Consider the following 16,167-nt stretch of genomic DNA (forward strand, 5'->3'; position numbering starts at 1 on the left):
AGAGACACCATTGTAAATTTGTCATATCCCTCATGTATGCATAGATATTTATTTTTAGAGTAGCAAACTCTTGCAGTCATGTTTTTACACACCTACGGATCCAACATTTCAGTATTAATAGTATTTATTTATATATATATTTTTTTTTTACACTAGAACGACTGGGATTTCGCTCCAACCTAAAACGACCATGGGCGGTCAAACTGACGGCCGGTTTTTGAACTCCACATTCTGTCAATATAAATACCCAGTTGAGATATTAATGCATTGCATATGTATTAAAATTTTAACAACTATAATACTATTTTTTAACAATTTAAACTTCAGAGACCTGGTCAAACTTGAATGGCAAAATTGAAAAAATGAAAATATCTGAAAAAAAAAAAAAACGGAAAACACATATTGCTAATCTAACAAACATAACAAGGCCTATAAAAGATGAAATTGAAACAGTCCCATACAACAACTGGAACTTCAAAACTACTAGAACGACCATGGGAACACCCACGGTTTTTAAACTCTATATTTTGTCAAGATAAATACCTAATTGAGATATTAATGCATTACATAGTATGTTAGTATGTCTGTTAAGAAACGACTGACACCAAAATTAAAATTTTAACAACTTTAATACTGTACTGGTAATTCATATAAGTTGTTCAACTCCAGGTATAAATGCATGGTGTTGAGCGCCCTCTAGTGGTCATGGTTAATCTATAAAAGTCCGTTGCATCAGTTGCCATTTTAGTTGTTGCATAACTGCAGCTAGTGTGCAGTTCAGCATTTTCTCTCAGTGAAGTTTTGAGAATATATGCCTGTAAGTATTACATAACTTGATTTGTTGTATATTGTTATAAACTGGACAAAAAGCCAAAAATGAAGGAGCACTTCATCAGTTTTATGCAGAAGATCTTTGAAAGCCAGCATGCAGAACTAGCACCACCTTTGCAGAGTGAAGAGGCATGTTGGTACTTACCAATATTTGGGGTGTACCACCCACAAAAACCAGGACAAATCAGGGTTGTGTTTGACTCAAGTGCAAAGCATGACAGGTTCTCTTTGTATGACGTCCTACTAAGTGGGCCTGACCTCAACAACACACTGTTGGGAATGCTCATGCGCTTCTGCAAAGAACCCATAGCCATAACTGCTGATATACAGCAGATGTTTTACTCCTTCATTGTCCGGGAAGATCATCAAGATTACTTGAGGTCCCTTTGGTATCAGGATAATGATCTTCAAAAAGACAGCTGAATACAAAATGAACGTCCGTGTGTTCGGAAAAAGCCCCTCACCAGCCGTAGCAATATATGGGCTGAGAAGGGCTGCCCAGGTTGGGGAAAAAGAACATGGCAGAGATGCAAAGCAGTTCATCATCACAAACTTCTACGTTGATGACGGTTTGACCTCACTTCCCGGAAAAAAAAATGAGGCAGTTGATCTCCTGAAGAGAACAAAAGAAATGTTGGCAGAGTACAACATCCATCTTCAAAAGATAGCGTCGAACAGCCCAGCTGTCATGGAATTGTTTTCTCCAGAGGATCTCGCAATGGATCTCAAGGATTTAGATCTCGAAGCAGATCCCTTACCTGTCCAGAGGAGTCTTGGATTGAGCTGGAATCTGGAGTCTGATAGTTGCATCTTGTATGTGTCTTGGGAACAGAAACCATTTACCAAGAGAGGCATTCTGTTGACAGTTAACAGTCTCTATGGTCCTCTGGGGTTTGTGGTTCCCATTATCGTGCAGGTAAAGGCCTTAATCCGAGAACTTACCACTGAGCAGTGTGAGTGGGATGGTCCTCTTCCACCTGAAAAGGAACAATACTGGAGAGCCTGGAAAGAGTCTTTGAAGGGTCTTGAGCAGCTCTGCATTCCAAGGCCCTATGTCCCTGTGTCCTTATCATCAACACAGCGGAGAGAAATCTGTGTTTTCTCCGATGCGTCTACGATGGCCATAACAGCAGTGGCTTACTTATGAGTTGTGGATTCTGCAGGACAGTGTCAACTTGGACTTGTGACGGGAAAAGCCAAATTAGCACCATGACCAGCACACATCATCCCAAGGCTGGAATTGTGTGTTGCTCTCCTTGCTGTTGAAATGTTAGAGCCGATTTCTCATGAGCTGGACCTTGACATCCAAGCTATTAAGTTTTATACAGACAGTAAAATTGTGCTGGGGTACATCCATAACATCTTCCAGCAGTTTTATGTCTACGTAGCCAACCGAGTCACCAGGATCCGAAAGTCCACACACCCTGACCAGTGGTATCGTGTAAACTGATCACAATCCAGCAGACCATGCCACTAGGCCTATTCCAGCAGGTCTTTTGGGACAAACGACTTGGTTCCATGGTCCTGCATTCCTCAAACAAGCAGAAACAAGAGATTTTGCAGTTGACACGGTGAGCAACTTTTAGCTTGTGGAGCCTGAGATAGATGCGGAGATCCGGCCACAAGTCATCGCCTTCTCAACAAAGGCTTTTGGAGAACATCTCAGCTCACATCGCTTTGAGCATTTTTCATCTTGAAGATTAATAATTCGAGGCATAACAACTCACTCAACTTGCCAGGGCCTACTCCAAAACTCAAAACCCGAATGCTGAAGACAAACAATCGCAAGCAAAAATCATGGTCATCAGATGTGTACAGAGGGAAATCTTCAAAGAGGACATCAGCAGACTAGAAAAGGTACAAGATGTTTCCAAGAAAAGTCCCTTGTGGAAGTTGAACCCTACCATCGACCAGGAAGAGTTGTTAAAGATTGGGGGTCGCATATCTTCAGCTGACCTTCCAAATGATGAAAAACATCCCTACATCCTCCCTAAGAAACATTACATATACACTCTGCTGGTCATTGTCACAAAGGAGTTGCCCATCAAGGTCGCCATCTTACGGAAGGAGCCCTTCGGTCTGCTGGAGTATGAATTATTGGAAGTAGAAGGCTGGTCTCTAATGTGATCCATAAATGCATCACCTGTCGTAAACTGTGAGGAAAGATAGAGGAGCGAAAAATGGCAGACCTACCAGCCAATCGACTTGCCACTGAACCACCTTTCACCCAGTTTGGTTTAGATGTCTTTGGGCCATGGAACATCACAACATGCCGCACCAGAGGAGGAAGTGCTGAGAGTAAGCGCTGGGCAGTGCTGTTTACTTGCTTGGGAACCAGAGCTGTCCACATAGAAGTAATAGAGTCCATGTCAACCTCAAGCTTTATTAACTCTCTGAAAACATTTTTTGCCATCCAAGGTCCATCCAATCAACTCAGGTCCGACCAGGGTACAAATTTTATTGATGCTTGCATGAGCTAAAGATTAAGTCAGACGACTCTGAAATAAGAAACTACCTCTTAAACGAAGGATGCTCCTGGACCTTTAACCCTACCCATTCATCACATATGGGTGGATGCTGGGAGAGACCGATTGGGGTTGCACGACCCATCTTGGATGGTATGCTGATGCAGGTGGGCCTTACTCGTCTCACCCACGAAGTCCTTACCACACTGAGGGGAGAAGTGATGGCAATTATGAATGCCAGACCACTGGTTCCTCTGTCGTTTGATCCAGAGCTGCCTACCACCCTCACGCCAGCAATGCTCCTGACCAAAAAGATGGATCCAACATCTGCTCCACGTGGGTATTTCAATCTAACAGACCCTCTATAAGCAAGAGTGGACACTGGACAGAAGAATGTCCAGTGTCTTGCTGACACATTCTGGAAGCGCTGGAGGCAAGAATACCTGGGCACCCTCCAACCTTGCAGAAAACAGACTGAAGAGAGATGCAATGTCCAAGTGGGAGATGTTGTTTTGCTAAAAGAAAGCCAAATCAAACTAAATGAATGGCCCACCGGACTGATTGTGAAGACCTTGTGTTGTAGTGGTCATTGTTAGTTTACATAAAAGTCCGTTGCACCAGTCGCCATTTTAGTTGTTGCATAACTGCAGCCAGTATGCAGTTCAGCATTTTCTCTCAGTGAAGTTTTGAGAATATATGCCTGTGAGTATTACATAACTTGATTTGTTGTATGATAGCTGGATGACATGTATCCTTTTTGAGTTGTTTCTGCAAATATTTGAATACGTTTGTCAGAGCAAATATCTTGCTTATTCACGCTAGAATGTTTAGTTAGCGCAGTATCCTAGCTGGTTCGCTAGTCATGTGCTCAGGTTCACTCCAAATTGAATTGATATTGCCTACCTGAAAATACTGTATTTCATTGTTTTAATGTTTTGTTTTTTTACAGTTGTTTTATTTGACATCGTGGTTGCAATAGAAATGTCCTGGAGAATATATTGTTTATCTTTGGGAATGCATACTTACCTATAGTGTACCTGTAATATGGAAGCAAACAACTACATTTACTACTAATTGTAATCAGATGTATTTTGTTTGTATATTTTGTTTCAGTCTTACAAAAGAAAGAATTCAATGAGAAAGCTGGATAAACAAGGAAACTCAGTAAAAAACAAATGTGAACTTATTTAAGCCTTAAGTCTTTATTGGATCAACCATGTTAACTATCTGTCTAGTCTGATACTGGAACGTTAGTTAGATGAAGAAAGAATAAATACTATTTTTCAAACAATTTATAATGGCCGCTGTCCAACGCATGTAACTATTGCAATGCCTTGTTGGTAGCCATGGTGCGTCTGAAATGGCGTCTCTAACCAGACATGTTGGTAATAATCAAAAATCAAGTTTAGACTATTACTCTGCACTGGAGAACGCTAGTTTTTTTTCCCAGGACAGAGCAATGAACTTAGCGAAGGAAATTATGTGACCAAAACACGTCGTAAATAGTGACATGATGCGCATGATCAAGCGCAAATTAAGTGCGGTCATTTTGACCGGTCATGGTCATTTTAGGTAGGTATCAAGTTTTTTTGTGCAATTGATCTAAAACTCATTTTAATGCGAATATATGCAATTTTAGGAGCATTCAAGAATGTGGAAGAAAAAATGCAGACCTGCCAAAGTCATTAAATTCTGAAAATCCAAAATGGTTATGTCTGTGAATGTTCTAATTCATCCAGGTCATGGTTATCCAAAGGAGTTGAATCAAGTGCAACTGGACTTGGTATATATCCGTGAAGACGTTTCGCCTCTCATCCAAGAGGCTTCATCAGTTCTTGCCTTTCTGACTAGACCAAGCAAGTCTGACTGGCTGGTGATGAAACTCAGATATTTATCCTCTTTGGAGTCATTATCAGAGATAACAATGTCCATGGCTCTTTGTGTTGCGATGTTTAGCAACGCCCGTCGTTATCAGAGCTATTGATATGCGTGGCTCTTTGTGATCCGATGTTAAGCAGCGACGGTTGTTGGGGGTGTTAAGTTTCAACTTCGTTAGTGCTCCATTCAGTGGTCATGAGTCGTTGCAGCCGTTAGTGACTGACTGTTGTTCTTGGAGGCTAAGCTTCTTGAGTCTCCTGGGTAGAGATGAAAGGACGGCATTGTAAGTGGGAGATGGGTGGTGTCGCAGACCTCCTCCTCTGTTGAGGGATGGTTTTTCCAATTTTGCATAGATGGCTTCCTTCACCCCTCTTTCAAACCATCTATCTTCCCTGTCCAAAATGTGTACGTTGCTGTCCTCGAAGGAGTGCGTCTTCTCGTTAAGGTGTAGATAAACTGCTGAGTCTTGTCCTGAGGAGTTTGGCCTTCTGTGTTGGGCCATCCGTTTGTGTAGTGGTTGTTTGGTTTCTCCTATGTATAGGTCAGTGCAATCCTCATTGCATTGTACAGCATACACCAGATTGCTTTTTTGGGTGTGTGGTACATGGTCTTTGGGATGAACCAGTCTTTGCCGGAGTGTGTTGCTGGGTTTTAAGTATACCGGGGTGCGGTAACACCGCACCGAGGAAACCTACACACACAGACCAATATCTACTTTTCGACTCACACTCACATCGCTGCTTCACATCGGATCACAAAGAGCCACACATATCAATAGCTCTGATAACGACGGGCATTACTAAACATCGCAACACAAAACAGCCACGCATATCAATACCTCTGATAATGACGGGCGTTGCTACACATCGGAACACCAAGAGCCATGGACATCGTTAGCTCTGATAATGACTCCAAAGAGGATAACTATCTGAGTTTCATCACCAGCCAGTGAGACTAGCTTGGTCTAGTCAGAAAGGCATGAACTGAGGAAGCCTCTTGGATGAGAGGCGAAACGTCTTCACGGATATATACCAAGTCCAGTTGCACTCGATTCAATTCCTTTGGACAAAACGGTTATATGACCATCTTTGGTCGTTCTAGTGTTAAATCACTTTTGATTTGTTTTTTACTCATTATCTTTACCTTGATTTTCTTTGTTTTAATATGCAGTGTAATGTGAATTTTATTTGGCAATAATACCGATTGTCTTAAATTACCAATGGGCAGTAATTACATTGCCTCAACAACCAGGATACACACACAGGCGTTTTTGATTACTTTAGCTGATTAGACTGCTTTGCATTGTGGGGTTGGGTGAAGCCATGTATGATACAAGGCAAGGTCAGCTTGTACTATGTACTCAGAAGAACCGATGGGTAAGTTTTCTACTTAACAGGTGCAATGAAACGAACATAGAAGGGTCAGGGAGATATCAATCAAACAGTGTGTACATGCCCAGACAGACCTAAGAAGAGGTCTAATAAGCAAAGTCAAGTGAAAAAAAAAACCTGTGCAAGTGTCTTGGGTCTTTCAATTTCCTCGTGAATTTTAGAATGACAATAAATGAATTCGCACCGAGTTAACCTGCCTGAGATAACATGCCATGGCCCTTACCGTCCACCTGGTGAGGTTTGAGCTTGGTGACCAGGTTCCTGTGCACCTGAACCATTGGCTCCTTGGTCTCTTCGTCCTCGTCAAGCACCAGCTTGGTGGTGATAGGACACACCATCTGGGATGACTCCTCCACCACAATCACCTGAAGAAGGGAGATTGAGGGGTAGGGTGAAGGTGAGGGGGAATGGAAGGGTAGGGTGAGGGTCAAAGATGAAAATTCTAGAGAATAGTTCGGGGCTTTGCATAGGTGTGCTCCAGAAAAACCACTTGGCACTACAGCAGCCCATTTTTACCTCCCGTAGCTTTTTCCTAAGTGCTTCTCTCTCTGCAATACGTTTCCTCCTTTCCTCCTCTTCTTTAAGAGCATCCCTTGTCTCTGTCCGCAGCTTGTCATCCTTCAGGATTTTACGGATTTTCTTCCGACCTTTAGGGGTGTCCTTGGCGTCTTCATCTTGGTCTTCATCATCCTCCTTTCCACTCTGTTAAAAAGCACATTAAGTCAAGCCTTCTGATCTTAAGCGCCTGTGCCAAACACTCAGCCTTGTTCCTGTCAACACCCTAAGGGTTAAGTTCAAATACTTTTTAAAATCCGTCATGCATGACTTGACTTGCAATGGCTATAGTTTCAACTCTACTGTTTACAACATCTTGCAAAGGGAGCAGGTAGAAACTCTGGAGTAGTGTCAAAAATAACCCACTGTACTGTATTCTCAATACCTTCTCATTGCTGGAGGAGGAATCCTGAACCTTAATCCTGCGTCTTTTCTTCTTCTGCTGGTAACTCCTCTGCTTCTCCTCATCCTTCTTCTTGGCAGCCCTACAGACACAAACAGGATCTATATAAGCAGGGGCAGCAGCTCAATCTGGGCTCAGTGACACTGGAATAGAATAGAAGCCAAGAACCAGACAGTTCCTTTTCACCCACCTTGTCTTTCGACGTTTCCCCTCTTTCTCTGATCCGCTAAGCTCTTCACTCATCGCAGACTCGTCACTGGACTCAGACTTCTCAAAATCTGAGTCTGCCGAGTCATCACTACCGACTACCAGAGAGATATACAAGAATCCGTTACCATCCTCAAGATAATTCCCACCAATAACAGACAGAACATCCACATGTACACAAATAAAACTAGTGCACTCAGTAGAGTGCAGATCTCCACCAGATTGTATGCATCGCCCCTTCTCTGTACACACACACACGGACAGAAAAACCAGCATTTTCCTACAATTATAAGACTTTGCACTGCGCCCAAGTCAACTGAAGAGGAAATGTGAAAAATAAAAGTTTTTAATATGCAGTGCTCAAGCTAACAAATCTACCTAATAATCAAGCTAAAAAAAATCTACCCAATAAAAACATTTTGCCTGTCAGTCTGCGGATTCCCAGCCTCCTTGGCCGATCCTCGCACGAAAACGACCAAATCTGTTATGAAATGACAGCAATCAGGCTATCATAATTTCAAAGCCCTTATTAAAAGATGTCCAATGTGTTTAACCGCCGCAGTTTTCATTATATAAAATGAATGAAGGCGAATGTCTGCTCTACTGATTGATTTTAATTTATTCTAAAGCAATACAATGGTAAGAAAACATAGCTCAGCCGTGAGAAATGTTTTGTTGTAGCTAATGAGGTGATTGCCAGCTGACTGATTAACCCTACTTTTGAAATTTATTTTTAAGACGGCGTTTTAACATTGGAGACTATGGCACTTCCACGCAGAAACTCTGTGAAAAAGGCGAATTATTTTTGGTTCATCCAGTGTTCCTCCAGTTCTCCTGTGCCGAGCTCAGCCGTGAATGACTTGCTGGCTTGCGAAATACGATCAACTTCTGATTTACTTTCAAGACTCATACTCGAATACATAATGTTTTTGTTTTGACACTATCGCTGCCCGATCTGAATCAACCGTGGATGTGAGTTGCGCATGCACATGGTTGACTCAGAGCAGGCAGCAACAGACAGCAGCATTGGTCGAACGAGCTAGAGCGTGAATGAGAAGAAGCGGTCAATAGCGAGAACAAATGTTCATTGAAGGTTTTTAATCACAACCACGAGAGGTTCTTAATCAGTCATAACTGTGCACAACAAAATTTGGGCTTATAGGTCCAGTAGTTTGCAAGATTAGCTGTGACCACACACACACACACACACACGCACAATTGCCTCCAGGCTACCACCTGGCGGCGGAATTAATCTTAAAAGGTTTAAAATCAACCTTTCCGTCTAGCCCGTTTCTTTGTTGCCTTGCTCTTCTCGGCTTTACTGGCAGGTTTTTCGTCTCCTGTTTCCCCCTCGCTCAAGGAGAGTTTATGGCGAAGCAAGTGGTGGCGTCGGCCTCCCTTCTTCACTTCTATATCGGAGCCAGAATCTTCTGATTCCTCCTCATTATCTGCTCGGGAGAGCAGCATGAAGTGTCAGAGGAAATAAAACATTAAGATGCTTCTGTGATCAGGATGGCAGGCACATTTCAAAAGGATGGTGTTCAGTTATAATTATTCAGTATGCTACCTTCCTCTTCTCCTTTATCTGCCTCGTCTTTCACCTTCATGGGAGACAACTCATCTTCCTTATCTGCATCTTCATTATCAGAGGAACTATCTGCTCCAGAGGAGTAGTTGGACTTTATTTGGGCCAAAAGCATTTTCTTTGCAATTCTTTTGGGGGTCAAAGAGAGGACAATTATATTAATCATGTGAAAGAATGCAAGAGTTTTTCCAAAAATGGCCCTTTTGGACTATGAAAAAAAATGAAACATTTCCTGAAATGGAATACAACACAATTACCTATTTTCAGCATCGTCATCATCTTCGCAGGCTTGAGAGTCTTCGTCTTTACCATCAACTTCATCTCCTACACAAGAAAAGATCGCATTTGCTCAAGTGATCAATACTCATTTTAATAAGCAATCAGTGACATGCTTTTTTTTTAAAGAGTCTTCAAAGTAACTCCATGTGTCAAGTTGAACACCACCGCACATCCCAGTCCAGTACTGCTAAGGGGAGAAAAAAAATGTACCTGAGGACTGATGGAAAGTTCCACATCCTGCTGCCACATTGTCCTCCACAATGGGTTTTATCTTTTGCTGGTCACTGTCCTCTCCAGAGTCACCATCACCTTCCCTCTCCTCTTCCTCATCTTCACAGGACAATGATGACGTCTGCTTGGAGCCTCGTCTTGTTTTCCTTGCCTTGTGCTTCTTCTCATAAGACCTCTTACGCTCCCCTGTCTTCATATCAGGAGAAGATTTGACCTCCTCTGCTTCGTCCTTTTTCTTCACCCGACTGGACCTCCTCTTTCCCAGTTTGCTCTGCCTCTTCAACTCCTTCGCTAAGTCAGAGTCTGATGAGTCTGACCCACTGTGTTTCTTCTTCTTAGTAGCCTTCTTTGAGGCCTTCCCTGACGCTGCAGTGGTATTGTTGCCTTTACTCTCAAAGTCTGAATCAGAGGTATCGGAACGTCGTTTGCGCTTGGCTGGCTTCTCCCTGTCCTGGGAGGATGTATTATTCAGCTTGAATAAGCACTTTTTGACACTCTTTCCCTGCTGATCCTCATCTGAGCTGCACTCATCAGCTGCTTGCTGCAACAGTATGTTAGGGACTTCATCCGAGTCGGAGTCCACTCTCTTGACTCCTGATGAACAAGCCTCAGTCCGCTTCCCAATCTCCTTCTTGATGCTTTTGGTCTTCTTGGAAGACTTAGCCTTCTTTTGACAATCTGCCTCAGATTCAGACTGTGAAGAGTCCCCCTGGCCCTTGTTATGATCTGCTTGCTTCCTCAGAGGAGTGGTCTTCACTCTGCTAGAGCGACGGCTGTGTGGCAGGCTGTCACCTGTGATTCCATCCACTACGCCAGGAGCATCTTCTACCTCATCACATTCTTCTTCTTTGCCCTCTGCACATTCTTTGATATCTTTAGACCTGGAGGACGTAGACCCCCGCGTCGTCACCACCGGCACAGGAGTGAGTTTCACAATAAGGTTCTTCACCTTGGGTTGAGATTGTTGAGAGTCTAATGACTTCTCATTTGACTTTGTGTCTGAGTCTGAGACAGTGTCAGTTTCGGCAAGAGAGAGCATGGAGGAATCAGCGAGACTTTCTACCATTTGAAAGAGCTCCTCTGGAACAGAGGGAGGAATGGACACTATGTCATGATCTAGAGACATTTCACCAGCTGACACTGGCCCACCATCACATTCTTCTGATTTGACTATTATTTTGACTGTATTAGTTTCAGTTTGGCTTTCTTTCATTTCAGCATCATCTGAATTTCTATCATTGTCCATATCAGGCTCCTCATCTACACCAGCTTCCTCAGTTACACTGGCCCCCTCAGCTACATCAACCATATTGTCCAAGTGGTCATCAGCTGCAGAGGCAAATGCAGTAGTGCTTTTTTTATGAATATGAAGCCCTTCATCACCATTCTGCAACTCCATGTTTTTGAACTCAGGCTCCAAAGCCTCTTCCAAGGCACTGTGAGCCTTTTTCAAATCGGCAAGTACAGCTTTAAAGGCCTTTAAGTGTCGATACCTGATGGAATTATCTCCTTGTTCTTCTGTGGCCTGCTGGATAAACTGGATGAAGGTATTATTCAGTCCAGTTGTAGTTTCAACAAGTTTTTTTGCTTTCTTTACTAGTTCTTTGGGTAGCTGCAGCTTTTTGTATGAAAACGTCACAGTCCCTGAGCCCTCTGAGTGCTCCTTTCCATTGACAACAGCTTTGTGCCCTTCCTTGTCTTTGTGTAGCTTGACAGTATGCTCCTGGTTTTTATCTGTTTTTCGTTGCTTGCGCCACACTTGGTCCAGTTTCTCGAGGATACGGTGGCATTTGGAGGTCAGGTCCTGGAGGGGCTCTGAACTGCAGACATAGCAGTGCCATTTTGAGTTCTCATCCGTGATGACTGACAACTCCTTCCTGCCCAGGTTGCGAAGGATGCACTTCTTACAGAAGGCATTGTTACAGTAGTCACAGCAAATGAGCTTGCCGCCTTCAGCACACCACCTGGGGAGGGAGAGAATGCAACAGGGTTTCAGATTACAAGAGGCAACCTATATTTCAAATAGTTTGACCATTTTCAACATGGACACAACAGTATCCAAAATCCCTTTAAAATCATTAAGTGGACAGAACAAGTGTCTTTTGGATGTTTCATAAAATTTCATTTGTAAAAGATGGCATTTTACCTGACTACAACCCTTTATTTAGATGCTGACCATTGACCACAAATATAACATTCAACAATAAGTATGAACTATCAAGATAAATTCATACTGTAGACTTGTTTCGATGTTGTATGGCCTTCCATTTTTAAAATCATGGCTCACCGTGTCGTTTCTTAAATTGATCCTTTATCAAGAAAGCAAGTAAGCTTAGAAAACATTAAGTTAAATTCACGTAAAGTTGAATCAGTTCATCTAGACACAACATTTATTGAGAGAAACGTTTCATCACTCATCTGAGTGACCTCTTCAGTCTCATCTGACTGTAGGTATCCCCACCGTTATAAACAATACAGTGGCATAACGACCGAAAACGATCGGTTTAATATGCAAATTGTCATGGTCATTTAACTAGAGTTACATTGGCAATGTGTACTATTCACAGAGAATTGGGGAATGGTTGCAATCACAGTGATTTTCTTACCTGGATTATTGAGCATGCATAAAGACATTAAGTTAAATTCCTGTATAAAATGTCATACCTGCACTGCTCATCCATTCCATCAGAGTCTCTGCTTATGTCATCACTTGTGTAATACTTGTAGCATGACTAGTGGTGTGGAGAGATTAAATTATGAGTTACAATCGAGAAAACGGTTAAAAATGTTAAAGTAAGTTTACAATAATTGGATTCACTCTATTTTTCATTAATCTAGTTGTCATGAGAGAAATATAATCGGAATTCCTACCTTGCAAATGAGTACTTTCAGTATGGGATGCTGACAGACAGAGTTGCGCTGAAACTGGTTTACTTGTTGTCCACAGGCAGTGCAGTTAACCTTTTTCTGTAGGGCATCATCTGTGGTAGGAGACAAAAAGAGGCAGGAGCAAGTTCCATATTCACTCTGTCCTCAATGAATAAATGAGGGATGACTTCCATGTCATCCAATTTATCCAGATTAAGATACATTGGATAACACCGGGACAATAACCACGTAGCACAACAATTACATAATCACTTTCTGAAGAATATGAAGTAACCTGTGTGTTTTTGTTTGAAATCCACTCTGAGCTTCATAGCGCCTTTATTTTGATTCCCAACTGGCCTCATTATCAGTGTGCCTGAAGACGAAAAAATGTCCTTTAAAACTGTCAAATTAATTAACATAAAAAACACAACAACAAATGATCAATGTCAGCTAAATGTGCCACATTATACCTTTTGACGAGCTGTCTGGGTAGCTCTCTGAAGGATTGTCAGAAGTGGCGTCTTCATTTTCACTCTCCTCTGAGGTGTTTGACTCATCCAATGCAGTCTGCTCAGATGAGGCAGCAGGCTTCCTAAAGGTTTTAATGTTGCGTTAAGCTTTGATTAGTAAGAGTAAATCAAAAAGACTCAAAATGCAACAAAACCATCGACTGCAAAATCTAAGTAAACTGTACTGAACCTCTTGGGATGAGAAGGAGAGGCCTTCATGGTTTCTGTTGAGCTGCCAGGCTGATGAGGAAAGACAAAAACTTTTGTTTTTTTAAATCATCTAAGTTGCTTTCAGGTCTTTCTTTTCTCCTGTAAACAGTAAGGTCATCAATCAGGACTGTAATATAGCCTGTATTTGGAAGCCAAAAAAGCCGGACTCACCTCCTCTGCAATTTCTGCCATTTGGTCTATGTTTGATTCAGAAGAAGCCATACTCATTTTACCTGTGAGGAAAGACAATGATGTCTGATATAATGATTCATGCACTACATTCTATAAAAACTGTCCATATCCACCCGGGTTTACCATTTAACCTAGCTGGAATAAAAGCTTGTATTCAATACGCGTAATGGGGGGGACAAATATTCGCTATGGCAGATACTGTTTTCCCCCAAAACCAACAGCAACTTGACATTTCCTGATACCAGGGTTAAGAATTTTACTTTTCTGTAGAGCTTTACAATTGAAGACAAAACAAAAATAATTAAAAGGAGCAAAACAATTTCGGTGAAAATTTCTTTCGGTAAATGTCGGTTCGGGCAAACGTGAGCAAGATGTCACGATTTTTTTTTTTTAATTGACCACGCATGGTCTGTTTCTATTTCATTTATTTTCAGAAACTTATTAGAATATATCGTCATAATTGAATAATTGCGCATTCAACTTAATCACTGAGAAAACCACCTAAAATACATGAATGAGATATTGGATTTTGATACATTTCATTAAAACATCCTGCAACAAAACATGCGTACACGCGCACCCACCAGAGGGACGCGTTAAACTTATCGTCTTTATTATCGCTGAGAAGCTCGCAACTTGTAAAGCAATGTTTAGGATTTCCACCATTACAAAACCCTTTAACACAACGCTGAGATGAAGGAATAGCATCAGTGCATTTGACACAGCATTTGAAAACAACATTCCCCGATTTGTCATTTGTAAAATCGAGAGGACCGACCACTGTTTACATTGACGTTTTGCGTCATCATAATGTGCGCGGTACGATTAGACGGCGATCCAAGTGTTGATCCATCAGCTCAGTCATGCAATCAGCAAGCATGTTGTATCCGTAGACCTAATATTAACAAATACTCTGCGCGTCGGATCGTCAACAAAATTAAGTCACAAAAAAAAAAATACAAAAAAAAATGCAGCAGCAGCACACTCTAAATGCGCAGCCACGTAAGATACCCACAGGTCCCTTTGGCCCGAATTGCGCTACATTTCCGTGTTTTGTCTTGACGCTAGCTGGGAGCTAACGAATTTGCGGAAACGGGTCCGAGCTATAGCTGCCATCACTGCAACCGAGTCTGGTTTCCGAACCTCCGTTACCCTGGCAACCTTGCAATCTCAGCGGCGTGTGCAAGGTCCAATGCATAGGCATGCACTGAGAAATGCAAGCAAAGGCCTCCCGCAACCCCCTGACGGCGCCATGGCGTAAAGCAGGGCACTAGCTGCGTGGGGCTGTGGGCCTGTGGCACAGACTAGCGACATCAAAGCTAACAGCAGGGCACACATATCCCGATGGCTAGTTTAGCTTTCCGATCGCAACGGAAACCGTTGTTGTTGTTGTTGTCAGCTTGCTAATAGCTAGCGTGAGTTCATGCAGTAAAGGACACAAATGCATGTTCAAACTGACACACTACCTCACCGGATGCATTATGCATGGGCGAACATCCGTGGATCGAGAGGAGAGGGGGTTGAATACTGCCGGGTGCGCGACCACCGCTGAGCTACTAAGCTAACTATCCCGGTCAGCCACTGGCTAACTTAGCACAGTGGTCAACACAAAATTCGCTCATCTAAACAAATGGCTTTGGGTTCTTCCCATACCTCCTTTCCTTAGCCGTCATTTCTTGATTGAGAGTCACGTATTAACTGCAGCGCGGTCAACGCGATTCAGTTCGATTTTCCGTTTTGGGATGGGACCGAAAGAAGGGGGAAAAAAACCGTGACTACTGAAACAACTCCGGTCAATGGAGACAAAGCGAGGGGACCATCTTGCCGGATGGCTGTGGACGCAGTAAAATGGCGCATCTCCCCAAATCCTACACGCAGTCCTATTGGCTGATGATCTCAGAACTCCTTGCCTTCTGAATGGTCCGTCTGTGCCGCTTAGGGTATACGATATGGTGGGTACTATACTCTGCAAAATAAAGTGGTGTGATGCGAAGCAAGCGCAGTGTTTTTGATTCGGTCGTTTACGTTAGACAAGGGGGCGTGCGCATTTAACTGACGTTCCAACCATATGGTTGCAGTGAAATAATCACTCCTGCAGAGGCGAACGTAACATTCCGTATAAGAATTAATTGTTTCGCATGGTTTGGAAAAAGAATTATTTTGCAAAGTCTCTGCTGCTATGCCCCCAGTATATTAATAACAATAAAAATATCGTAACGATCACGGATGAATAGGCTCGCTTAGCCCTTAACTTTAACTCGACCCTTTAGTCGAGCGGTTACCGATGTTGCCCGCGGTGCGGGAGACACAGGTTCCCGTCCCGGCTGCGGCAGTTCCTGCGGTTGCCCCCCGATTTCGCTACATTGGTGTCAGAAATGGAATGCGCGCGGACGCGTTTCCCGAAGAACGGGGGCAGTGTAACGGGCATGGATAAGCAGACGCCTTAGCCGTCGGACCCTTTAATCGAGCGGTTAACGATGTCGCTCGCGTTGCGGGAGATACGGGTTCGTGCTGCGGCGGTTCCTGCGGTTGCCCCCCGAATTCGCTACGTTGGTGTCAG

General features: G+C 42.9%; 1 protein-coding gene across 2 annotated transcripts in view; it reads right to left on the reverse strand.

Annotated features, from left to right (window-relative positions):
- The window catches only part of atrx (ATRX chromatin remodeler), a 66,187-nt gene extending 50,630 nt beyond the window's left edge, over positions 1–15,557 (reverse strand). The window contains exons 1-15 of one of the 2 annotated variants that reach the window (XM_056282493.1): positions 15,261–15,557; positions 13,587–13,648; positions 13,396–13,445; positions 13,167–13,288; positions 12,989–13,069; positions 12,697–12,806; positions 12,490–12,557; positions 9,805–11,789; positions 9,573–9,639; positions 9,298–9,443; positions 9,005–9,178; positions 7,714–7,828; positions 7,506–7,605; positions 7,082–7,267; positions 6,789–6,930 (exon numbers count right to left, since the gene is read on the reverse strand). In XM_056282493.1, coding sequence (XP_056138468.1) covers positions 6,789–6,930; positions 7,082–7,267; positions 7,506–7,605; positions 7,714–7,828; positions 9,005–9,178; positions 9,298–9,443; positions 9,573–9,639; positions 9,805–11,789; positions 12,490–12,557; positions 12,697–12,806; positions 12,989–13,069; positions 13,167–13,288; positions 13,396–13,445; positions 13,587–13,643 — 3,403 coding nt within the window. In that variant the 5' untranslated portion in view covers positions 13,644–13,648; positions 15,261–15,557. Of the gene's footprint in view, positions 1–6,788; positions 6,931–7,081; positions 7,268–7,505; positions 7,606–7,713; positions 7,829–9,004; positions 9,179–9,297; positions 9,444–9,572; positions 9,640–9,804; positions 11,790–12,489; positions 12,558–12,696; positions 12,807–12,988; positions 13,070–13,166; positions 13,289–13,395; positions 13,446–13,586; positions 13,649–15,078; positions 15,213–15,260 lie in introns of those variants that run through there. The other variant, XM_056282485.1, reaches the window with a different exon arrangement.
- Positions 15,558–16,167: the final 610 nt, after the last annotated feature.

Source organism: Lampris incognitus, chromosome 1 (assembly GCF_029633865.1).
Source record: "Lampris incognitus isolate fLamInc1 chromosome 1, fLamInc1.hap2, whole genome shotgun sequence".
In the NCBI taxonomy this organism is placed as follows: Eukaryota; Metazoa; Chordata; class Actinopteri; order Lampriformes; family Lampridae; genus Lampris; species Lampris incognitus.